Below are 26,050 nucleotides of genomic sequence, written 5' to 3' on the forward strand. Positions count from 1 at the left end.
TGTATATTACATAAATGGATACAGATAGGAGTTCCATTAATGCACAGATATTAATGTTTAGGTTAAGCCCGTAATGGATTCCTGAAAGCATTTTGAGTAACTGAGGATGATGCATCGAATAAATCATGTCCATAATTTCGCTTCACGTGAGAAAAATATCTTTTTAACTCGTCCTAGTATATTTGGTGCTGCGTAACTTAATACTGAATCAGATCACTGTAAATTTTTATTTCGGAACAAATTAAAACAAAATCACTCTCAAATTTCTTTGACTGTGATGTTCTGAATGGATTTTTTTTTTGCTTAAATAAAATTAATGCAGTTTCACAACTTTTTATCGACAAGTATATACTTTGGAGCAGCGCTTGTTTTGTAAAACAATAGGTGCCAGTACGCATCTATTGCTAGCAGTAAAAGTTGGAAATTAAAACGATCCCACATCAGTGTGTCGCTGTTAATAAAGGTGACACCGTACTGTTCCGCCTCGTCTCAAAAAAAAAAAAAAAAAAAACTTCATGGCAGTAAAGCACTAAGACACCAGATGTCACTCCATAAAATGAATATTAAACAGGAATGAATAATAAACGCATTTCTCATGCCCACCAAACATTGAGCCACTTTTTGTACATTTATGTATTAGAGCTTTATACACACACACACACACACACACACACACACACACACACACACACTAAGGGGGTTCCGCCCCTCTGAGTTCCGGACTGGTAGACCGGTTCTCCTTGAATTCTGATGACTCGAATTTTGAAGACCCGACACTCAGGGTAGCCCCTGAGTTTCAAACATTTCAAAAAATGTTACAAAAAAAGCTTATCATTTTATATTATAGGTAGATATATATGTAAATTCCAGTTAGTAAGGGAGAGAAAGAAGAAATCTGCTTTTCATCTGGTATCTTGCAAGGTGTAAACAAACATTCTATGGTAGCTAGTTATATTACTCATGCTACTCAGTCACGTCACGAGGTTTCATTCATAGAATACAGTTATGCGACATAGTTATTTGTGAAAGACGTTATCATTAGCAAAGATTTGTAAAAGCAAGAGCAGAACGCTCCATTGGTTAAAATGGAGCGTTCTGGTTAAAATTGGTTAAGCCAAAGGGAGGGAATTGTACTTTTGAAAAGAAACCGCTGAAGTGGTTTACAGATAGATGTGAAGAAATATATCTGCGAGTAGCAGTTATAACAGCAATATTTAGATAATTTCAAAGAAAAAAAAATAAAATAAAAACAAAACGACCCTCACTGACCGTGAAATTCGCTGACTCGACGTTTTTTTTTTTCAGCCCCAATTACTCACATCAGAATCAGTGCAATACTCTTACTAGAATGATTATTTATAGCCTATTTTACCTCGAAATGTTTTCAGAGACCAAACATGTTGTTTACAAATTTGAAGTAAGTTTATTTATGAACATCCCAAAATTATAAAGTAGATTTTAGCTGAATGAATAGACAGATGTTAATCTTTAATTTGAAATTCAGTTGAAATAAATGAGCAACTAGCAAAATCTCCTGGAAATCTACTGTGATAATCCGAGTTTTCATTTAAGCTTTGCTATCGCTACTTGTTTATAATAAATTATTCTAGTCACTTGGGTTCATGTAAACCAGTAACTGACCTTTGCATAACTTCCTGCAGAGAGATGCATTAACAGGCAGAGTTCATTCTTCGACGCCCATCCAGATAATTATTACTACGTTGCTAGAAGGTCAGGTAAGACAGGATCTCTTCACAATTCATTTATCGAATATTTATTGAGTCGGTTCCATTTGGAGTTAAAAACTGATAATTCAGGATATTTTGTGCTGCGAATTACTCAACATTATACGGATTAGCGATTCAGATTAATCGTGCATAACCCTTATCTATCACTCATCAGGTAAATATCATTTTGATAATTCTAGCTGTAATACAGCTAGAGAACACAATAGCAATAACTCTTACGGTAAGATGTGAAATGATATTGAAGTTGGTATATTCCTTTGCTTCCTGGCATTAACTGATCTGGGTGCTGGCCAGCTACCTGATTAAATTCAAATGGCATTAAATGCTATTTATAGGCATTGTTACAGAAACTCAACTCCAGGTTAAACAATGTGATTCCATGCAGAACTCCTGCTCGGGCGTAAACTCAGTAAAAGTTGTATTAGGCGCACGTTAATCTTTGATCGTACATTTGTTCTAAGCGTGCAACACTCGATAATGTGTACAGCATGTGTTGCAGTCATGTCGCCAATAGGAGGGAAGGATTAATCTTTATTTCGCAGACGAATCGCTGACGTCCCGCTGACAAGAAACAACTTATGATAGCGATAAATAATGAGGTAAAACTGTACCGAGAAACTGGCGAGAGTTAGCAGCAATATCCATTACCGTAAAGGTATGGACTGTGAAGAATCCCAAATATGCAGTCCAGACGAGTCTCCAGTGACCGACTATCTGAAGTTGTGCAATGAAACTATTTAAGACGGTACATTATTGAAAAGAATATCACAGATGTGAAGAGAGAATTGCAAATGAACTAATATATATGACGATAAAGTAGGCTACTTGGCAGTGGTGCACCCAGGATTTAATCTTGGGGGGGGGGGCGAGTTGAACGGATAAAAATATTTTTAACCGTTAAACTAAAATTTGTTAAATTTCATTCATTAAATTCATTAGGTGATTATAAAAATTTATTTAAAGAATAAAATCCAGTTTTCTTTTCTTTTTACAAAGCTCTTGAATTATTTCAGTCGTGGTTACATTAATCTCTTTGTGTATATACAGCAAAGCCAGTCGTTTCAATCGTGATTGTTTCATGTTAGATCTTAAATAGGTTTTTAAAAGGCGTAAGTTAGAAAATGACTTTTCACTGACCCTGTTATTACCGGAAGCGTTGCAAATATTTTTAATAAGTTATGGATGTTGGATATAATATTTTGTGACACTTTGAAACTGCATCAACGGCATTTTTGCATGCAGCTATTGTAAACGGTTTTTCAAATTTCTTATACCACAACTTGAATTCGGCGTTCAAAATTGCTGATTTGTATAAGGCAAATCACCGCATAAAATTCACACAACTGTCGAAAATCTTCCATTGTACTTGCCGTTGAGCATCTTTTCCATTTGGTAGAACAAAAATTTTTCAAAATGTTGCGGTGCCGAGTTGAACGATCCTGAAGTTGAATCAAAAATATTGTTATTAATTAGATGTGTGGGAGTTCGCCTGCTCCAAAGCAGCAATAAAGTTAAACGGAAGATGTTAAAATTCGTAAACGTATTAAAACTTATATATATAGTGAATGTTGTTATGGCAGATTCACATATGGAATTCGGTTGAAGAGAGTTAGCATTTCAACTCAATTGTCAGCTTGCTTTTCGCGCGATTTCCTAAAAATATATAAATACTGGAGTTAACTCGCAACACATTTTGTCTAAGTAGTACTTAGCACTTCTTAAGATATATTGAGTTTTGGTTGAAGGAGGAAAACCTTCAACAATAAAAATCAATAAGCAACAAGCAATTGGTTGAAATGTGGTCATGTGGACAACACATGTTCATTTCAAATCTGACAAAACAGCAAGGGAAAGTGGAAGCAATAAAACCATATTGTGTTTCACTTCACCCCTCTTTTATTACTTGTCATTCTGTCGCTACAAATTAAAGTAGTGGCAGAATGCCGCTATTTTTATTTTATTTAAATAATTTTTAATTTGTTTTGTTTGGATAATTAAAATATATAGATTTATTTGGTTAATTTAAGTCTGCCTGTGGACCACCTTTCCCATCGTTGAGAAACACTGCTATATGGTACTCTCACCTTACATGACCGCTAATTCATAAGTATTATAGAAATAGACGACGCGACACAACATAAATAAAATAAAAAAAATGAATTTTAATTAGGAAAAGTATTTTGGAAATTTTTTTAGTGTATTTTAACTTTTTTTTTTTTTTTTTTTTTTGGTGGGGGAGCAGGGCCCCCTCACCCTGGTTGCGTCACTGAAATAACTAATTGTATTTACCTTTTGAATCCTATCCGGGGAGCTCCAAACCCCGTCCCTTTCATCACGCGTTCGTAACAGGCTATTGTTGATATTGACTTTATATACACATTCAAAACTGTAAACAATTGTCGAATAATAACACAATAATTTAGGCGTAAAGGGAGAAAAGTCACAAAACAGAAAAATTTTCCTACAAACTAACCAATTGTATTTACCTTTGAATGCGATCCAATGGTCGAGTGTCCAGCAAGTCAGCAAATCTTTCCTTTCGTTAAGCGTATTAATATTATCGCATTGCAACTGATGTGGATTCGTTACAGAATTCTTTATCTTCAGAAACTACACTCAAACTGTCATTACAAACTCGTTTTGTATTATCACTGTCATCCGAGCTATTTTTCCGTTTAAAGAAGGTACCAATGTATTATCCATAATTGAAATACCATACTTACTCGTATCGTATATAACTCTCACCCCTGATTTTACTTTTCGAAAAAAGAAATTAAAAAGTTTCGCATATACCTCGCAAATGAAAACAGCTGAAACACGTTCAGCGCAGGGCGATAGTAACTTGCTCCTGCGGTAAACAACACGCCCTCCCCCGATAGCCACTATATTGCAGAGGCAAGAAAAACAAGTACTTTTATTATGTCAGTGAATAAAGTATAAGCAGTCTGTGTAATATATTTCTCAACAAATAGAACAATTAGAGACAACTGGGATAAAAACGACACTAATTAATAAATTAGTGCCGGCAAACACAGTATCTAACTAAAAACTATTGCTATTAATTAGATTGTGTGAGTTTCCTCGGCAGCAATAAAATTCAACTGAAAGTGTTAAAACTAAGATATATAGTGAATTCTGTTATGACAGTTTCACATATTACTGGAATTCGGTTGAAGAGAGTTAGCATTTCAACTCAATTGTCAGCTTGCTTTTCGTGCGATTTTCGAAAAATATATAAATACTGGAGTTAACTCACAACACATTTTGTCTAAGTAGTACATAGCACTTCTGAAGATATACTGAGCCTTGCTTGAAGGTGGAAAACCTTCAACAATAAAAATCAATAAACAACAAGCAATTGGTTGAAATGTGGTCATGTGGATAATCTGACAAAACAGCAAGGGAAGTTGGAAGCAATAAAACCATATTGTGTTTCACTTCACCCCTCTTTTATTACTCGACATTCTGCCGCTACAAATTAAAATAGTGCAGAATATATATATTTTTTAAAGTATTCATTTTATGTTAATAATTTTTACTTACTTATTAATTAAAATATATTTGGTTAATTTAAGCCTGTGGACCACCTGTCCCATCGTCGCGGACCACAGTTTGAGAAACACTGCTATAGGGTTCTCTCACCTTATGTGATCCCTAATTCATAAGTAGTATAGAAATAGAAGACATGACACAACATAAATAAAAAATGAATTTTAATTAGGAAAAGTATTTTGGAAAATTTTCTAGTGTTTTTTAACTTTTTCTCTTTTTTGTTGGGGGGGGGGGGGGGAAGCGCCCCTTGTCCCTCTCCCTGGGTGTGCCACTGGTCGTGATATATCTAACCTCTTCACACAAATGTTCTCGGTCTCCCTCTCTCGCTCTGCGCTTTCTGTTAGGACACATTTTTGTAGCTGACGTGAATCGACCGGTAAGAGTTGATTCGCAAACACATTCACTTATTTCTTCTTCACGTCAAAAGTACTTCTAAAGCACTGTTCTTTTGTTATTCTGTTGTCCTTTCCTTCTATTGACAAATCTGAGTGTTACTGGAGTCATCTCCTGAGTGCAGATATCGGCAATGGAACAAATGCCGCGACATTTGCTCTTCGGTTCAAAAGTCCTGATTTCGAATTCCGATTAAGTTCAAATTTAAGTTCAAATCCTATTCGAAGACATTAAATACGAAGGGCTTTTCAACTGAAGATATGCACGCCTGTCTTTTAAGGAGTGGCAGGGATTTTCCCAACAAGAAATTCGAGTTTTTCATTCAGCAAAAACCAGTCGTCTGGAGGATACATACAATTAACAAAATAGTTATCAGAGTATAAGTATATAAGTTTAATTTATGTGTAAGAATACTAAAAGAACATTAAAAAAGAGTAAATTGAACTAAAGAATAGCAAATATATAACATAACTGGTTTGCACTCATGCTCCCCCCCCCCCAAATTACTGCTTATACCAAAGTTCGGAATAGCGGCAAGAAAACTATTACATCAAAAGCTGATTTCAAAAGAGCAAAAAGCAGGAAACTTGAATCCCGTACAAATGGCGGCTGTCTTTTGGTTTCTAGCCACAGCTGTTGGCCTTAATTTCTGCCCAACTCTTATTTCACTATTGCATCACCACCAACAGAAAAAGCCTACATTCATGCACAAGCGATCTTAGTAAATGTTTCAGAGCCATTCCAAACACATCACTCAATGTACCGTTTGACTTTTCGCCGAAAGAGATCAGAAATATCTTGACTAAATTGCATTCTATAAAGTCTCCAGGCCGAATAGGGCATACCTCCGATTATTCGTAATGCTTTGTGTACTAGAGCTGACTTTCACTCTGTCGCCTTTTTAGGCCCTCTTATTCCAGCGGTATCTATTTCTGCAGTCCAGAAACTGACTCCACAAAGCCTGTTCCTAAGAAGGGTGACAAATCTTGACCTTCAAACTACTGTCCTATTTCTCACAACTCAGTTCTCTCAAAAGTATTGCTGTGAATCGTCAATACTTGACTGCCAATCAATAAAGGATCTGCTCGCTTATATGTCGCCCAACTTCTGCACAAATGGCATAAAACAAATGCCAATCCCAATATAGCTACCTTGATATCTCTAAGGTTGGGTCTGGTGCAAAAGCCGAAGTAAGCTCATATGATTTGATCTGCCTCTTCCTTCCTGCCTTTTCAATTCAGATCCCTCCTTTCAGACTGAATGCACACTTTGTGTGATGCAGATGGATGGTTCTTATCTTCTGACTATGCAATAATGCTGGGGTCCTATTAGGCTCTATTCTTTTGCCCACTCTCTGGCAGTGAGCTTGAGTAAATTAGCGATTTATTATTATTATTGGTGACACCTCCAAGGAGTCCGAGGACTCATCGCGGGAGGACAACTACTATACAACACTCCGTCTCCACTACTACACCGAACTTGTACTACCAATGACCGACATCAACGCCATATACTGTCCACAACCACCACAGCTAGTATTTTTGTCTATAAATTGCGTGTAAAATGTTCTAAAGGGCAGATGTGTCTGTATGCGGGATGAAAAACCCTAGTTTTCGGAATAAAAAACCCTGCTACCTCCGTATGAGATCGGCTAACTCATCTTCAATTGAAAATTGTCCATATAAAGATTCCTCCCGTCATAACGGGAATCGAACTTAGGCCTTTTCTAATCGAAGGGCACAACGTACCGTCGTTCTTCCAATTGCGGAGGCGCTGTTTCTATATCATTGCCAATCCAATACATAATTCCGCTGATGATAGCACACTATACTGTTTTTTATATGACAAGAAATACATTTTAAACAGCCCCCCCCCCCCCACACACACCTAATCTATTTGCCAAGAATTTTAATCAGTAGTTCTGCAAGTCAAATGTGTACAAGTTCCTTTTTTTTGTTCATCTATGGTGTTAGGTACTATACGTTGACCAACCTCTCGTAGATGGGTTCTCCATTAAAAATGCAAGGAAATAATTTTGATTGAGGAGATACTAATGCCGACTTAAGGTTTTTTTCATGGAGTAAATATTTGTTTTATTAGGAAATTTATAAATCCATACCACGTGAATTGGTAGTGAGATATCTGAGAGATTAGGGCCCAGCATGACTTCGTTTTGAAGAATAACAAGCCTTGTATATGCGCGTGCTTCATGATTCAAGCCGCAAAGAAAGGAACATTTTTAAATGTAGCACAAGATGAGTCTGCGGTTGGTGAAATTTATATAGACGATTTTAAAAGTCGAGCTATATTTCCTTCAAGACTTGAATAATGAAAAAACTGAGACCCGTAAATTTCGGATAACTCTGGAATTCAAAAAAGATTTCAACATGCTAATGTTTATTTTTTTTTTCGCATAATCTATTGTAAAATTATTTAGATTATATGTGAGATGATGATTTTAAAACTTTTTGCACTATCTCTTATATTACTTATAGCAGTGACTAAAATTAATATATGAAAGAGCCGTGAAATAATAAATTTCGTCAGTAGAAAATTCCACGTTATTTCTGAAATAGCAAAACGATTAATGTCTAAAATTAATTTGATAATTTTGACTTTCTTTCAATAACGACAGCAAATGGCTAGTAATTTCATGTTTTCTAGAGAATATGACAGCAAAAACTGAGCTGCTTCCTTCCCTTTTTCCATTATTGTCATGAAACGTTATATACGTTTCATGACAATAAGACGTTCATCAACGTCTCTGCTGACCCAGTAAACTATTTCGCTGCCATGATCGCGCCAAGCTCTGTGTCGACGTCAAGTTGTCAGGCTGTAAGATTATGGCTAAAGAAATGTATCCGTCATGGGCGGAGAAATGGTGTTTGTAGATGCCTTCAGTCTCTCTTGATTGTTTTTGTGTTGCTGTCAGTATAGAAAAATGGGCTTACTTCAATGATAGGCGACGTTTACTAATGGAAAAAGAGAACTTATAGCTGTTGTCCTCGACAAACAAGACGAATGTTTGTTTGTCGAGAACTTTGCGCGGGGATTGACTCTTCGGAGTCAATCCCCGCGCAAAGGACGCCTTTGTGATAAACATTCGTCACCCCGCTGCACAAGTTCAAGGCAACAAATAATGAAAAGATGAGCGCAGAATTGAACTCGTGTGATGTGGCTATTGGAATTCTGAGTCACTAGTGTTGAGTAATTCCAGTCTTGATGAATGCAGGATTACACTTTTTGTTAATAGCATATGAAATACATATTGAATATCACTTCACGATAATTAGTGGAAGTTTCCTTTCTTAAGTGAAATTCGTACTGAAAATTTTCGATAATGGCCCAAATTCCTGTAAGTGTTCTTCATTATACGCAACTAGAAACGATTGTCGCTAATCCAACAACAAACAGAAAACCAAAGGTTATCTTTACTATCTAAACTCCCTCTTTGACTCAAGTGATTTCGCTTCATATTTCATTAGAGAGAGAACATGGTGATATTTGCAGTTAATTTTGAAGATTCAGGTTTGTATTCCATTTAAGACGCAAAAACTTTATAAAGGCGCTTCAACTGAAGGTTGATTTAGTTGATGTCGCTTATACAGGAGTAGCCGAATTATTCTACATGCTACTCGGTTTTATTATTATTATTTTTCATTCCACAAAACAGTTAAACTTAAGGAGAGACGCATAGTAGATAGACTCATAGCCTTAATTGCTAAGGACGTAATTCTAATACCTAAAGTTAATAAAGACTGATGGATTTTTAGTGTCGTTTGTTCCCATTTTTTTACAGAAGGTATGATTATTAAGCAAAATCAAGAATATTTGTTTATCCTTTGATATATGATTTCGTACAGTTTCTCTCATGACATTTAACAGAATACTGTGATATCTTCAAAATCGTTGAGCAGTTGATGATGATACTGAATCATCATTTTTGAAAATTTTTTAACATTTTTTGAATAGTATTTTAAACCTGGGGTGATACCGAGCAGTTTATCATTTAATGGGATTAAAATGACTCACTACACTAATTCAATAACATTCCTCGGCTTGTTTCACCAGTGATAGATGAACATATTCACTATACGACCCAATGAGAGTCATAACTTTTAAAAATAAAGCGGAAATATTCAGCCAATCTGAGATAATTTGTCTTTAAAAGTGTAGTTTAATATTTGAATTACACATGCTTACACAAAACTCTTCCTTGAAATCCAGTTATCTTAAGAGAAATCTCTTCGCTAAAGTCCAAGGCTGTTGAAATGGATGGCGCACATTGAAAATTAACATTTCACCATATTATACCCTATTTTTCTAGCTTATTATCTAGTAAAAGATCGAGTAAAGTGGTACTGTTGGAATGTTTAGAAGTTTGAGCTTATGAATGCACTGCATCGATTTGTTCATTATTAGTCAAACGGATTTAGCCTTAAGTATGTTGTATTAATGTAATTTCTTCCTCTATAATTTTCCTTACAGATGAAAAAAAAAAATACATCAGAAGAAATGGCTTTTCTTCCCGTACGATTTACTCTATACTATGACGTTTTTTCCCCCTGATGTTTATATCCCAGAGGACTGATATACTATTGAAGGATTGATGAGTGTTCAACATAGGTTACCCATGCATCATTCGTTAAAGAAAAGCAGATCGCAACATTGATATGGGGATTAACAACGAGTACTTTGTCGACGCGATTAACACCACTACGGAACGCGAGCTTAAGCTTCTCGTCATGTGCATGCCGCGTTACTGGCATACGGACTTGACAAACTTTGTGCATTAAGGGAGTTGCTTCTATTCTACCAACTCACAGCAAAGAAAAATCCTAAGCTAATATTAGACAGAATTGCTTCACTGTAAGTTTGAAATCGCAACTTTCCACAGACAATTAAGTTCTGCACGTGCTTTGAAGAATCCTTTTTATCCAAAATTCTTTCCAATTTTCCATTACCCCGTTTTAAATTTTCGTATAATATCTTGGTGAAAGGACAGCGCTCCGGTAAGAGTAGCGACATATTCTACCTAACCATGCGCAGTCGGTGGAAATATCTGCAGTACAGAAAGAAGAAAAGGTAATAATCTAGAAGCTTCAGCGAATGTGCTCCGTAGTCCGTGAAAATGTAAGGAATAAGTAATTTTCCCGATGAGATGAGTTTCAAAAGGGGCAAGGTGGAGGCATATTTTTGTCACGCTGTGCTAAAATTGGGTAAGTCGTCTCTGGTAACTTTGCTGTAGTGTGTTGCTCACTACGACAAATACTCTTGCACTAAAATGAATCAGAAATAAAAACGATCAGTTATTTCCTTATAATTTCGTTTGCGAAAAATAAAGCAATACCTACAGTTTGAACTCAAATAGTTTTGCATCGATATCATGATATAAGTTTATCGAAGTATCACTTCGATAAACACAGCACAAAATCATTTTAGTTAGTATGCACCATAACTTTGCTAAAATGTGCTTTTTCATGAATTTACCACAGTGGTGGTTAATTTTTGTTTTTCATTTCCTTTTAAAGGGGAATAGAGAAGATTAATTGATATTTTCTACTATATTTTTTAAATCTTGCGAATTGCTTACTAAAAAGTTCGATTTCATATCCATTATTCGAAGCTGTTTGAATTTCATATTTAGTTCTACATTAATTAAATTTGTATTGTGAACTCTGCAGATAGACAGAAAGAGAGAGATTAAATACAACTTCATCTGTTTTGATCGTTAGCGCTCACATCCTAGCATGTTTTTATAAAATAAATTGCTACATCGGTTGGCCGAGTGGTTAGCGTATCCGCTCTCCAACAAACTCCTACTTCAAATCCATACTGCTCGTGGGCTTTTTGTCATGGATATTTGTCATGGTCTTTTAGGTGAGAGATGAATTTTATCGCCTGTTGTGAGACATAGTCCCGTTTATTTGGAAGTCTGAAGTGACCTGAAAAAGTTCCAAATTTGATCTTTAGAGTAGGATTTCAGAACTGTGTAAACATACAAAAGTATATAAAATAGGAAAAAAACAAATCTTTGTCCAACCAGGGTAATAATGTCGCATAGGGTTACAAACTTTCATAGGCGGTATAAAAAATACCGCCTATGAAAATAGATACTGCCTATGCAGTAGATCGCTTCCAGTTAGGTTAGATGTTTTAATGCTTTCAACTGTTTTACATTGAAGAGATTTATATTCTTTATTGCAATAACTCCCGTGATTTAACCTCAGCATTCACTTTTTGTTCTATGAATTTGCATAGAACAAAATTTGATGTACTCATTTGATTTACTAAGTGCTTCTAAATGTTCCTCAGATAATATTCCTTCGCATATTAATAACACATTGTTTAATATGTTCATTATGTTTCTAAAACTATTTAAATTGTGCAAATAAAATACAACTCGCGAATTATTTAACTAATGAAGTAAAAGTTTCGACCTGGAATTTTCTTGAAGTATTCACTCTGCAGCTTATAAACACAATTCTCTTTGATAACAGCTTTTCGTTTGGTATTTTCAGAAAATACTTTCTGATTTAAATTGTGGTCTCCTGTTCCGTATCACTAGAAATATTGTTACCAACATGAGCATTCTAAAGCGTGAAGACAAGGAAGCGAGATTTTGATTTAGGAAATAAGCCATTTGCTGGCTTATTTTGCATCGAATGAACATTGCCATATTGTATGAAACATATTATACTGGAAATTACTGAAAATAATATTTAAATAGCAGTTATTAGGTAAACCGAATTTATACAATCAAATATAATGCAATCATATGCTGTTTAGATGACCGCTATACACATTATTACCCCTGGACATTCTCACCAATTTTTTTAAGGTCTTCCCCATCTGAAGAAACGGTTTGTAAGTTGTTTTGGTTTATTTAATCGGAAACTATGGACTTAACGCCACCAAATTATCTGCCAACCTTCGTTCAGCATTTGGAAACTTGGGCTATGGGTGACATTAGACCTTTAGCATTTTATACCTTTTTTTACCGTTGCGTTACCAATTTTATCCTGGTTATGACTTATCACTGATACCATTGACTATAGAGCTCTTTTCCCCTCACTTTTTGATTTTTCTTTCTAAAAGTTTCAAAAGAAGCGTAAAAGTTATACTAAAAGTAACTTAACATTTATTTAGTATTTTTTAAAATAAATTTGTAGATAACCCATTTTGAATTTAAGTTCAAAAATTTGACCAAGATGAATGGCTGTGGAAAGTTTTTGAGAGACAAACAGTTTAATTTGGATATATTGTTTGGAATTGGAGAAATAGAATAAAAAAGAATTCACTCTTTAGGAAATGTTAAAAGAGTGTTTAATAATATTTTAGGAATCCAGCAACGAAGGGTAGTTTTTTATTTCTAACATGATGTAATAGATTACAACTATTATTGACATTTCTTCCTAAGAATTCTAATAAATCTAGAAAGCCTTCTTAGGAAAATACATTTAATGAAATTAGAAATACAGGAAAGAAAACAAATTAATGAAATTAGTTCTCAGAATAATATTTTCATCAGTTTCAGATTGCTTTTAGTAATTCAAACATCTTAGATCAGCAATTTCTTAATTCAGCGTTGCAGTGAAACATTGCATATATTAATCTTGCTGCTGCCTTAATTTTAATTTCTATAAGTACAATCTGATGTACATAATTTCTTTTATTTTATGTTTAATTTAGGATGTTACTAGAGATACGAAAATGCAACGGAGTGTTTTCCTTTGCTAAAGCAAATACTGCACTCTGTTTCTACCTTCAGGCAGTTTCATCTTTCCCATTCTGCAGTAGGGGAACCTTAAGAAAGGAAAGATAGTCGTACGAAAGAATTTTTACTTCATATTATGATGATTAAAAATATACCCTTCGTGATATTTACGACATGGTATTTGAAAAATAAATTCATTCTTTTCCTATCATTCAAAGTAGTAGTAATCTGCACAATTCAACGCTTGTTTAGGGATTAAAAATACATAACTACATTTGATCTCGACAATTCCAAAACTGAAAATAGATGTTTCCTCTTATTTCTGCACACACATTAATACTGAAACGGGAATGCTTGCTATTATTAATTCATTAAACTGCAATACCGCGTTTAATGCTCCGTAAGTTTGTGCTTCCAGAAATCGCTTTATATTAGACCCATTACAGATGACTTGTTGAAATCCTAGTTCAAGATCGCCCTTTCATACCCAGCAGATATGGCTACGTTGGGAGCAATCGAACAGAATTGAAACATTTGTACACGTTGTCACACTGTAGAAGAGAAAATAAATGAGAAGGTGCATTTAATACAGAACGGAGAAATTCTGTCTATGCTTGCTTACTTTGCTGAAGGCACCTTTTGTTTCTGTCTTAGATCAAATAAACAGTGGCACTCCATCCTGGAAGGAATATTGTGTTTGCTGCTGTCTAGACAGCAGAACTTGTCTCTGAAATTACAGATCGTTACAGAGATTACTGCCGACCTGCCACTCTTTCGTCGTACTTGTGCAAGGACAAACGTCTTCCGTGATCGAACGATCTCCCCCCGTGTCGCTAAAGTACATCGAAGCTAAGGCGGCAGAACACAGAAATCTCGTAGGGAGATGCAGAAACCGATTTCCGCAACAACAGACACCATTAATCAGTAGACAGGCGGATAAGGGGACGCATGGATTCAATCTACATCGAAATATAAAGGAAGAACGATGAATGGTTGGGTAAGCAACCTGTATTGTCGGTCGCGTGCCTTTGGCGCTTCTTTTATGAATTTTGACTTTCAATATCGGAACAAGCTCAACTGCATTCTGCTCCAATTTAAGAAGAAAAGCGTCTTTTCACTAAACACCGAGCAAATATCCTCTTTCAAGAGCCAAAATTTCCAGGCTTATCTGCCTTGACTTCAGTGTTATTGGGCAGCGCTCAGTAACTCTATAAATAGTGTTCTGGGATCTGAAATTTAACTGAAGTGTTTCAAGATTCACTGCATTGTGGAATAAGAGGAGATAAGCATCAATGATCGCAGCAGTAACTCGGAGGCTCAGCACTGAAAAGTCACTGACCGCTCTTAAGACAAGAATCATCAAGGCCCGGCTTCATCTTTAAAGTTTTACGTTAATTATCATTAATATACTACGTTTATCCAATAGAAGGGTTTAACTGGACAAATGTTGCAAACTTCGAAGCTAAAAATATATTTAATGAAAACTAGAGCACTTTGTCCCTTACATCGTTTTGTTTTATTATGTCTGTAATCGTCAACATAGGAAGTCTGCATCATCATTATAAAATAAATTTATATACAGTATATCTTACAACGGGCAAGGATTACCACCAGTTTTCATTCTTATTCACTCAGGTTTATTAAAACACTCAGATTAATACGCAATTCCATTGCGTATTAATCTGAGCGAAACATCCTTCTTGTATATTAAGAAGGATGTTTCAGTCAAATTTTAATATTTCCTGTATTAGAATGACAAGAATATGTAAACTGTGTGAAATATTCTATATATTTATCTCTCTTTTACCATTAGAATTAAGTCGTGTAGAGAGGCAATAGGCTAAATTCAAGATTTACATCAACTCCTATATTATTATTATTATTTGTCCCCTCCAGGAAGTCCAAACACTCATCGAGGGAGGATATCCACTCTACGACTCTGCTTCCACTACTCACAATCCACTAACTGACCTCAACTACATCAACGCCATCTACCGCCGATCACCACCACTGGTATTTCCACAGACAATCACAAACATCCATGCCCACGGCGGGATTCGAACCCGCAGCCTCTTGGCTGGAGAGCAGACACGCTAACCACTCTGCCAGCCAGGCTAAGCTGCAAATTCTACTAAATGTATTCTGCCAGTTTTGTTTCCTGTTAACACATTCAGTAAAAGAATTACACACTCTTCTGCAGCTTGCTTGTAATTCGAGCACTATCCGTTATTTTTGTATATTTTCTGTCAGCGCTACCGTAGAAAATGTAGACGATAGTCCATTACAATTATCACCGTGCTTCGTTGATGAAGTACGATGATAATTGAAGTATAAGGATCCAATATACTTCTCAGCTTATTTTAGACGCCTGGCATACTCCTGATAGAGAGGTGAGGATACAGAGAAAAATGCAATGCATCCCCTCCCCCATGAGCCTCGTTTACTTCTGGCTAATATAAACAACCAACCGGTCTTCCTCCTCCTATGCTAGCAAGGGTTATTAGCCCACTGATAAATTAAATCATTACTAAAACTGAAATAATTCTGACTTGTTTGTGAGATTCATTCATTAAAGCCATTATTGAGAATATGTTAATTTTGATGTGTTAAATAAGTCAAGCTATTTGTATACCTGAAAAATTAATTTTGCAATAAAAATTCTCTGAAAGGGGCGGATTTTGCCATTTTTGTAGTTTCTACTCTAAATAGTCAACTAGTTTAAAAGAAATCAAGGTTAAGGACTGACCCCCATATATATATATATATATATATATATATATATATATATATATATATATATATATATATATATATATATGGGGGTCAGTTAAATTAATTTTATAAATGTATACATCCCGAGTAAATCCTAATTTCAATAATATTTATCTACCTTCTGACGAGGTTAATAATCTTATCAAGGATTATGAAAAAACTCCGGTAAAAATTGGACTTTTTATTAATAGGTTAGTTTTTCTGAAAATATACATATTTCACTCTGTCATCCCAAAGTTTTTAGATTTCAAAGAATCGATTCGCACTAAACGTGCTCATAATATCTATCGCAAGGCTAAACTTGATTTATTATATGAAAGAATCGCAGATATCAAGTCCACATTAGCTTCTTTGTTCTGCAAAAGAGATTCTTTTGAAAATAACTTAAGTTCATCTTTAGATAACAGGTCCTGGATTGATATTAAAAACATGAGCTCTCTCCGTGCTTATAGATCGCAACTCTCCAACAAATTAATTCTTATCAGAAAATTCAACCAACTTAAACAGAAGCAAACTCGCCAACCCCATATCAATTCACAAAATTTAAAAAATGTTGTGATTAACAAATCCTCTCTCACACTTTCTCCTGCAGAACTTAGTGTGCTCTCAAAGGGCCTTAACTTCGTTCCTTCTCCAACCTTCATTCCTTCTCCAACCTTCATTCCTAAAGAACTCTCTTACAAAAGTTGAAAAGGCAGCTGCGCAATTACCAAAACAAACTGCGAATCTACTTAGGATCGATGCCATCTTTACCATAAGCAACAGTCGTCGTCCTACAGATAATCTATCTCCTACAGAAAGGAAAGCAATACACCAACTTTGTAACAACGATGACATTATTATCTTACATGCTGATAAAGGGAATGCAACTGTAATCTTAGACAAAACTGACTACCGTTCAAAGATTAACAACTTATTAAGTTCTAATACGTATTCTATTCTAGAAAGTGATCCCACAAGAGAACTTCATAACCGTACAAACAGTATTCTGAAATCAACTAATGAACTTCTTGGACACACAAGACTATCTCTCCGCTCTCTCCATCCCCTCATTCCTCGGTTGTACGGCTTGCCTAAGATCCATAAGGCTGACACTCCTTTAAGATCTATTGTGGAAGGTATTGACTCACCTACGTACAATCTGTCTAAATATCTTGCAGCTTCTTTAAATCATTTAGTTGGCAATTCCTCCTCCTTCATCAAAAACTCTGAAGATTTCATCTCAAAAATAAAAAAATTTGAATCTTATAGACGCTTATAGAATGGTGAGTTTTGACATGGTGTCTCTGTTTACGAATGTACCTACAGATGAAGTTCTGGGTCTTCTTAAGGACAAGGTTTCTAAAAAAGATGTTTGCTCTTCTAACACACTGCATCAATTCCGGCTATTTCTGCTATGAAGATAAACTATACAAACAAACTAGCGAGTTAGTTATGGGCAGCCCTCTATCCCCAGTCTTAGCTAACATTTTTCTAGAAGATTTTGAAGATGAAGCTATTTCTTCAGCTGCTTAAAAACCTAAACTGTGGTTACGCTACATTGATAACGTCTTCCTTATCTGGGGACATAGTTTAGAGGAACTGCAAAACTTCCTAAACCATTTAAATAATCAACATCAGAACATTAAATGCACATCAGAACTAGTGATTAACGGCATTCTCCCCTTCTTGGATTTAAAGATCAGCAGATTACCTGACTGTCTTCAATTTTCAATTTTTCGAAAAACCATCCACACTGATAAACGATTATATTGCTCTTCTCATCACTTCCCTCCTCAGAAATTGGGCATCATCTCCACCCTTACCCATCAAGCAAGATGTCTCACTTCCACAGAAAAAGACCTTCAAACAGAGCTTAACTTCCTGAAAAACACCTTAAATAATGGATATTCGTCTCGTAACATCACTAAACGTTTGAGACCACGCCAACATCCTCGACAAGAAGATGATTCCAACCCTATCACTCATATACAGTTACCATTTATCAGCTCTCTTACCCCAAAACTATCCAGGATTTTGAAGAAATTCAACATAAAGACCGACTATACTACTCTGCCAAAACTTCGTTCTTTTCTGAGTCGACCAAAACCAAAACACAACCAACTGCATTTTCCTGGTGTTTATAAAGTTTTGTGCGACTGTGGTCGACCTTATTTTGGCCAGACAGATAAATCTGTTTCACTTCGTCTTGAGGAACATAGACGTGACATCTCTTACAGTAGAACACAGCGAGCGCCCTTTCCAGTCATGTCCTCTTCTCGGCAAACTCTAACCTTGAAGAACGGCCACACTAAGTTGATTGGGAATGCACTACTAATTTATATATATGCAAGGATGAATTTGAAAGAAGAATTATCGAATCAAAAGAAATAGTTCTGGACCCTTCACACTTGGACAACAATCTAAACTACAATTTGCCTGATTCCCATAGCGCAGTAATCCAATACTGGCGCTCTAAAATTAGCTGTCGCACACATTCAACTCATGCCAACGGTAACACGCGGTCACCTATTCAAATATGACTGTTACTATTCTACTTTTTATTAAGCTGGAAAGTCCATGTTTTTTACCTTGTTATTTTTATAAATCTTGTTTTTTCTTTCTCATGTGAAGAAGTCGGAGCACCGATGAAACTAGCCGTGATTTATTAAAGGTTTTTGTTATACTTTCTCGGGTTCTAGTGTCAGTTAAATTAATTTTATATATATATATATATTGTAAAATAGAGTTGAATGACTTAAACCGAGAGTTAGGTAAAAAAAAGTGGGTTTAATAGTAAAACACGACTAGTTTCGGCTTATAACAGCCTTCATCAGGTGACATTACATCATTTTCTTTTATAATGTCACCTGATGAAGGCTGTTATAAGCCGAAACTAGTCGTGTTTTACTATTAAACCCCCTTTGTTTTACCTAACTCTCGGTTTAAATCATCCAACTCTATTTTACAATATGTATTTCAACCGAGTCAATTAATCGTCATACATGCATTTTGCATATATATATATATATATATATATATATATATATATACACACACACACACACACACACATACACGCACACACACACACTATAATTTCAGTTCTTCCTAAGCTCTCACATTCTAATAACCTCAGCATCATGGAGATAGCGGTGAAGCAAGTGGTGGGAGTTCATGAGAACAATTAACTTTTCTTCTATCTCTTCCTCATAACGGAATGAAGTAGAATCCCTTTCAGTCACTGTTTTCCTTATAACACTTTTTTCTTGCGCCTACAGACAAAACCGAATGATCAATAAGATATCCATTATTAGCCCCCAATCTCTTCTAGAGAGATCAATTCTCTGTTAATTAGTTTCCGATCCCCTGTTTCAACGAATCGGCTGTTATGATCGTTAATAGATATTGTCAAAGAGAAGGCCCGGTTAAGTATGCACATGGCTGCTTTTAAACTTTTGTCGTTCAAATTAAAGGAGACAAGATCAAATTTTCAGATCGATATACAGGTGTGAGAAGTATGATGCACATCTGTGCAATGGGAAGTTTCCCTTTAAACTATTTTCGATTGGTTACACTGCTGAATGCACGCGTAACTTTCATCATAAATCCTCATTGTTATTTAAATGAATATGACCTTGACTAATCAGTTGTCTTGCAGGATTACAACATCATACTGAGTGTAAAAGAGAGCTTGTTTAACAGCTGTTATAAATATGCTTTAGAGGAGGGAAAACATCCGAAATGAAAACCAGTAACTAAAAAGGTGTGACTGACTTAGATCATTTTATTTATGGAAAACAATCTGTCTGCATGTTTGTAATGAAGCAGTAAATCATCATTGTTGAAATAAAAATCCTAGGCCAGGAATAAATAAACCATTCCGATGTCTTCTATTTCACCTTCCGTCATCAAATAATTCTGACTATACTACTCGTAATTTCAATAGTTACATGTTACAATCAGATGGTTATTTACACAGATATCTTAAGTCGTTAACCGAAGTAATTCGGATTGAATACACCTTCAAAAAAAATATTTGTTCTGAAACAATACACAGCTTTCTTATACATTTTTTCATTATTTTAGATTGTTTGCTGACTTCCCAAAGGTTGGAGATGAGGAAAAGAACGAGAGTTCTGTCCATCTGTATGTTAATCGCATGCCACTTGGAGATGCCCATGTTTGTTCCTCTAGTAGTCTTGGGCCCGAGAGGAGGATCAGAAGTGCAGAGGGCAGAAATGTTACTATAGACCCAGAGCTGCTAAAGCCTGGCTTCCATTTATTTAAAGGTACGTATCCAGTCTAGATCAGTTTGAATTTGCAGTGGAGTAAAGATCTCAACCATCGTTAAAATTATGCTAGTCTTTATCTAGCCGCCATTAAAAACCTAAAAAGCAGGTTTCGAATACTCGGAGAGTATATTTAACGAACATATGAATCATATTCCATATAATTTTCCATTCTTGGCAGTTAAATGCTGTGAATGTTAACACTATTCGGTAAAATGGATGCAATTTGCATCCATTTTGTCTACTTTTTTGATGAAACGATTAAAATTTTCAATTTGAACTACACAGCGTTCACTGAGCGGCTTTATTTCTATTAACAGGAACTAAGTGACTTATTTATTCTTTCCGTTTTGTGTTCCTGAGACATCTTTGTTCGAAGACATCTGTTTAGAATTGCTATGCATTAATAAATGGTTAATTTAGGAATTTTTTGAGACATTACGGCAGACAAATTGATCTATTATATTTAATTAATTGATGTACTTTGCCAGATAAAAGAAGAAATAAACACGTTAAAATAAGCGCCAATACGCGTAATTATATTGAATTTATATGCCCGAATCTGAAGTTCTGATAAGTATCACGAGAAGTGCATTGTAAGTAAATTTCCTCTCTAATCGACAAACATTGTCATCTTTTGTTATAAAAATCAAACTCATTAAAAAAGTACTATCTTTTTTCTCCTTAATGTTATTGTGTTTAAATATCTTTTTCCGGGGAAGTCTCAGCTGGTGACATATGTATTTATGTAAAAGTAAGTTATAAATTTCGTTCTCTAGCTTCCTTAGAAATCATTGGCTAGAGGTGTTGCTGATTATCCTGTGATCCAATATATATTTATATAATCACCCGAAGCCTATGCACTCAGAAATTATTTCAATATTCTATATAATTCATGTTAATTGGTGAATTATTTCATGTGATGATAAAGCTCTAATTAAAATGTGATGTATTAAGATTTTCTTAGTTAAAATTTTATTAAGAGCAGCTATGATTTTACATTTGATTCACGAATTGATCTTCCATTTCATCATTCCTTTCCCTTTCCTACTCACAGCATTTTCATTATAGCAATTGATATTCGTCGCATTTCTGCTCTAAGGTTTAACCTTTCTAGTGAGAATCTTAAATATTTCTGAATATTATTATTACGAGAGTCCTCCAGGGAGTCAGAGACTCATCGAGAGAGGCCACATACTAAACAAACCAGCTATCATACTTATTATTGAATTCATTCACACTGCTTGCACTCACAACATCCAATGGAAATCCATTCCAATCACGCACCACCCTCTGAGAGAAAAATCTAGCTCTTATACCCTTCTTGGCGGCCTTCATTCTCAGTTTCCAAGGATGCCCTCTCGTCCTTTCTCAACCCTCCACAAATTGAAAAATCCCATCAATTGAAATCCCTTTCAACAGTTTGTAAGTCTCAATCATATCATCCCTCTTTCTCTTGTTAGCTAGTGTCTACAGTCTACAAATTCTCAATCTGTCTTCATAATCAGTATTCCACCATCCTTATATCATTTTTAACACTCGCCTTTGTAGTCTCTCCAAGAATCACAACGTAATCCAGGAGACCAGACCTGCGCACAATAGTCCAAGTGAGGTCTTATCAAGGTCTTGTAAAGAGGCAAAATAACATCCTTATCTTTACATGTGAACGTTCATTTCAGCTTTGCAATTATCTTTTGAGTTGTATTTGCAATCTTTGCCACATGACCCCTAAACTTCAACTTCCTATCTATTAACACTCCAAGATCCCTAGCCTCATCAGTTTCTTCTAGCCTAATCCCACCAATATAATACGACATTGTCATACATATCTTAAACTAATCAGCCTTACAATCACTTATCTTTATATTTCATAATTCAGACGTTTTAACTTGATTTATGACTGTAATATTTGCATATGATATAAGAATGCAGAATCATTGATAATATTAGCACAATAGAAATTTCCCTTAAGATTTCGCAAAGCAAAATTCTTTTACTGATTGTAGGCTGTCATACAAATCGCAGTTGACAGATCACTGGCAACTTAGTATTTGTGTCTGAGACCAAGGCCTGACACAAAACTGCAGATTGTCGAAAACAATGACACATGTCTCTTGTGGTAGTTGAAATTCATTGCCCAATACGATTAATACCTTTAGTCTGCTTATTAAAAGAGGCCTGATATAGCTTGAAAAATTCCATGTTGAGTCTAGGGTAGAATTCACAGATTATTTTGGCCTAAGTTCATCCATGTAATAATATACAATAGGTTTACAAATAGTGCAATAATCACTGGGATGTAGATATATTTAATAGGAACTAATTATTTCGAAGTACTCGAATGTCATTAATGTGCTTAATTAGCGGGTATCACGCGACTAGCAATCTTGTGAATCTGATTGGACCCACTTACCAGCAAGGCAGAGAATTAGCGAACTACACTGCATTTTCATTATAAACTTAATAAAGAATCAGCGCATAGAATGCTTTCATATAATTCCGACATTTTTACAACTGGGGATTTTCTCCTAATTGAGACTATTTTCCAAAAAAATGATCTTCCGGCCCACTCGACAAAGCACTGCGGAGATTTCTGAATTATCGCAGTGATTAAAGCATCGCTGGGCTCACTCATGGAAATAAATTTTGTTTCGAAGTGTAATAAGCATCACGCTGGTCAATTTGTGAATTTTTAGCGTAAATTATGTTTATCAATTTGAACGGAAGTCTTTCAAATCAAGAGAAACTCTAGATACTATACTCCAAGTGGAACAAAATGAAAGCCAAAATATAAAGTTATGCATTATCTGCATAAAATATATGCAATAACAAAAATATTTCAAATATGGTCTAATATTGTTATCTAATAATAATTATGTAATTAATATAATTATGACCGTTACTTTTCATCACGAAGGGGGCTCAGTTTTGTCAAATACGGGCAGTCCCTGAATTACGAATTCACTTTTGCAAATTTATTCAAATTTTCATTGCCCTTTCAGGGCAATTAAAAAAAAAAGTATAAAACTGTTCTAAGTAATAAACAGATATCCTGTGCAGTTAATGTGTTCCCTTATTATTGAACACACACGTGCTGTGTATTTGTATTCGTGCACTTTAGTTTGTGTGTGTGCTGCGGTGGAGTACAATCGCAATCATGGCTGGAGGAAAAAACAGAAGTGGGGAAAAAGCAAACACATGTATAAAAGCACCAAGTTTGATTTAGATATAAAATTTAGAAAGAAAAAAATTCTACTTAACTGATAATTATCTTTTAAAAAATTCTGTACTGAGTACATAATTTGACCTACGCATATTTAGATTTTTTTTTAAAGTTGATTTTTGGTTGCGCCTAGGATTAAAAACGTATTCACCCCAGACAGGTGAGCCCGTAACACTTCGTAACGTGAGGATTCCGTCATTCTTTTTCCTGAAAAATTGCGGGATCTCTCCAGTAATGACATTTTTAACATCAATGTGAAGGTGAACATAAAATTGGATACGAATCAGCGGCGGCCCGTACATAAGCACTGCAGCACCGCCCCCACCCAAGGAAAAAATGAAAATTTTAAATTTTGTTTGTGTTTATAAATAATAACAATGCTTACAACATTCTAAAATGCAATACATGTTAAAGGTTACAGTTTATGTTTCGACAGTGATTGAATAGTTAATATTTGGAATTGGTCGCTTTAGATTACGAAACAAATGCACTGCGATCTAACGCAGTGCCGGAATTATCACGTTCGACAAATCGCAGTCAGACTCATCGAATTCGTTTGCGCTTGTGATTGCACGTTAAAAATCATTCCGACACTGCTTGTTTGGGCGGTGTATCGTATGCTTGCGTGAGTTATTTCTGTGAGATACGAAACTTTTATTATTGGTGTTTATTCGTGCTGACGGTGAAATATTTTTAATAAAGCAATTTATTAATAAATTGGTTACCGATTAGGAAAAAAAAAATTATCTTATATATGCAGCACCCCAACTTGAAATTTTCACCGGTCGCCACTGATACGGATCCTAATGCCAGGTAGTCCAGAGAGAAACAGATGTCGCTTTTAGACTGTGTTACGAGAGCTTTACTAAGAGAAGAAAGAAGCCACTCTTCAGCCAACCCTTATGAAAGGCTGAACGGCCAAATTAAACATTGTTTTCTCATTCTATTTATACTTTATCATATCACTTTGTTAAAATTACGTATAAACTTTAATTTGTGTGTACATTCTGTGAATGAAACTAGCAGAAATAAATTTTAAGTGCACCACAGCATACAGGCATACCGATACGCTTAGGGATTAACCAGTATGAAGGGATTATATCGCTAAAATTATTGGAATGTAACTCTTAAGTAATTCGGGGACTGTGTATAGTAAATTTAATAGAAACAAATTGCTGTCAGGATAGCATAAGATATGATTCGACATTAAAAAGCAATAGTTAAATTATTAAGTTAATCCTGTGAAAAGGAGTTGAACGAAATTAATTCATCCTATTGGAGAAATTCGATTTTAAGCTGTCCTAAATTAAGTAGTTTAACTGGATTGTCAAATTAAACAACCTCATTAACGCATACATAACGTGAAATATACACACTTATTCATGTGAATAAAGGTCCACTTAAAAATTACATAATAAAAGGATTTGTCAGAGGTCGTTTTTATTTCGTAATATTCAAACAGTTTTCACAAGTAAGAATTACGGTTGAATACCGTTTTCCCCCATTTGGTGGCGTGGAGGTTTTATGTGGTTTGCTGCCAAAATAAATCAGAAAAATTCACATGAAATGAAAATTGCAAAACAGTTAAATGGGAAATATTTCTGGCTCACAAATTGTAGCTAAAAGTCATCTACTCGAAAATAATACGACAGTTTAATAAGACCTAAGCTGGCGAAAAGAAAGCATAAATCTTACCTGTAAATCTTTTTTGATTTTTTCGGAATTTTCTAGAAAAACTGAAGTACATATCTTTTAAATAGAGTATTATGAATGGGTAAATTGAGTAGAGAGAAAACAAGTCAAAAGTCAATTAATTAATGCCAACACACATCCATTATTTACACTCCTGTAGGAGTGTAAATAGTGGCATTATAAGGCCTGATTAAGGCATTATATACGTTAATCGTGGGTAATATGCGAACAAAGTACTCTAACATCATTCTGGTTGAGCGTTAATTCTGAATATTAACCCCTTTCGAACAAAGAGCTGAAGTACCTTTTGCCATTCTTTATCTCGTTATTATTTATTCCTTTTTCATGTACGAGTTTGTGCTCTACACTTGCTAATATTTTTTTTTTTTAAGTGAAGCTACCTTGTTAATATACAGCCACATCTTTGTATTAATCTTGGGACTATTGAAGCTGATATCTCCAGCCAAGATTCTGGTTAGAACCACTTGTATTCATGGCATTGAAGAATCATTTGCTTTGTATTCAGATTAAAGGGGATTGCCTAAATGGTACTTTTACCAATAAACTATATTAACCCCATAATATCTTATTTACGTTAAGGGATATTACATCCCATATTGTTTCTTAGCCCAATAAGAAACTCAAAGTTTCATGCCGAATATAGAAACTATATAAAGTTCGG

At 35.1% G+C, this 26,050-nt stretch overlaps 1 protein-coding gene across 3 annotated transcripts in view; it reads left to right on the forward strand.

The window, feature by feature from the left end:
- The window catches only part of LOC150094490 (uncharacterized), a 188,963-nt gene that overhangs the window by 104,457 nt on the left and 58,456 nt on the right, over positions 1-26,050 (forward strand). For all 3 annotated transcript variants that reach the window (XM_090412162.1, XM_090412163.1, XM_090412164.1), the window contains exon 3: positions 20,251-20,453. In XM_090412162.1, coding sequence (XP_090268288.1) covers positions 20,251-20,453 — 203 coding nt within the window. The remainder of the gene's footprint in view (positions 1-20,250; positions 20,454-26,050) is intronic.

Source organism: Typopeltis vanoorti, chromosome 22, assembly GCF_054136105.1.
Source record: "Typopeltis vanoorti isolate ZY-2024b chromosome 22, IOZ_Tvanoo_1.0, whole genome shotgun sequence".
Taxonomy (NCBI): Eukaryota; Metazoa; Arthropoda; class Arachnida; order Uropygi; family Thelyphonidae; genus Typopeltis; species Typopeltis vanoorti.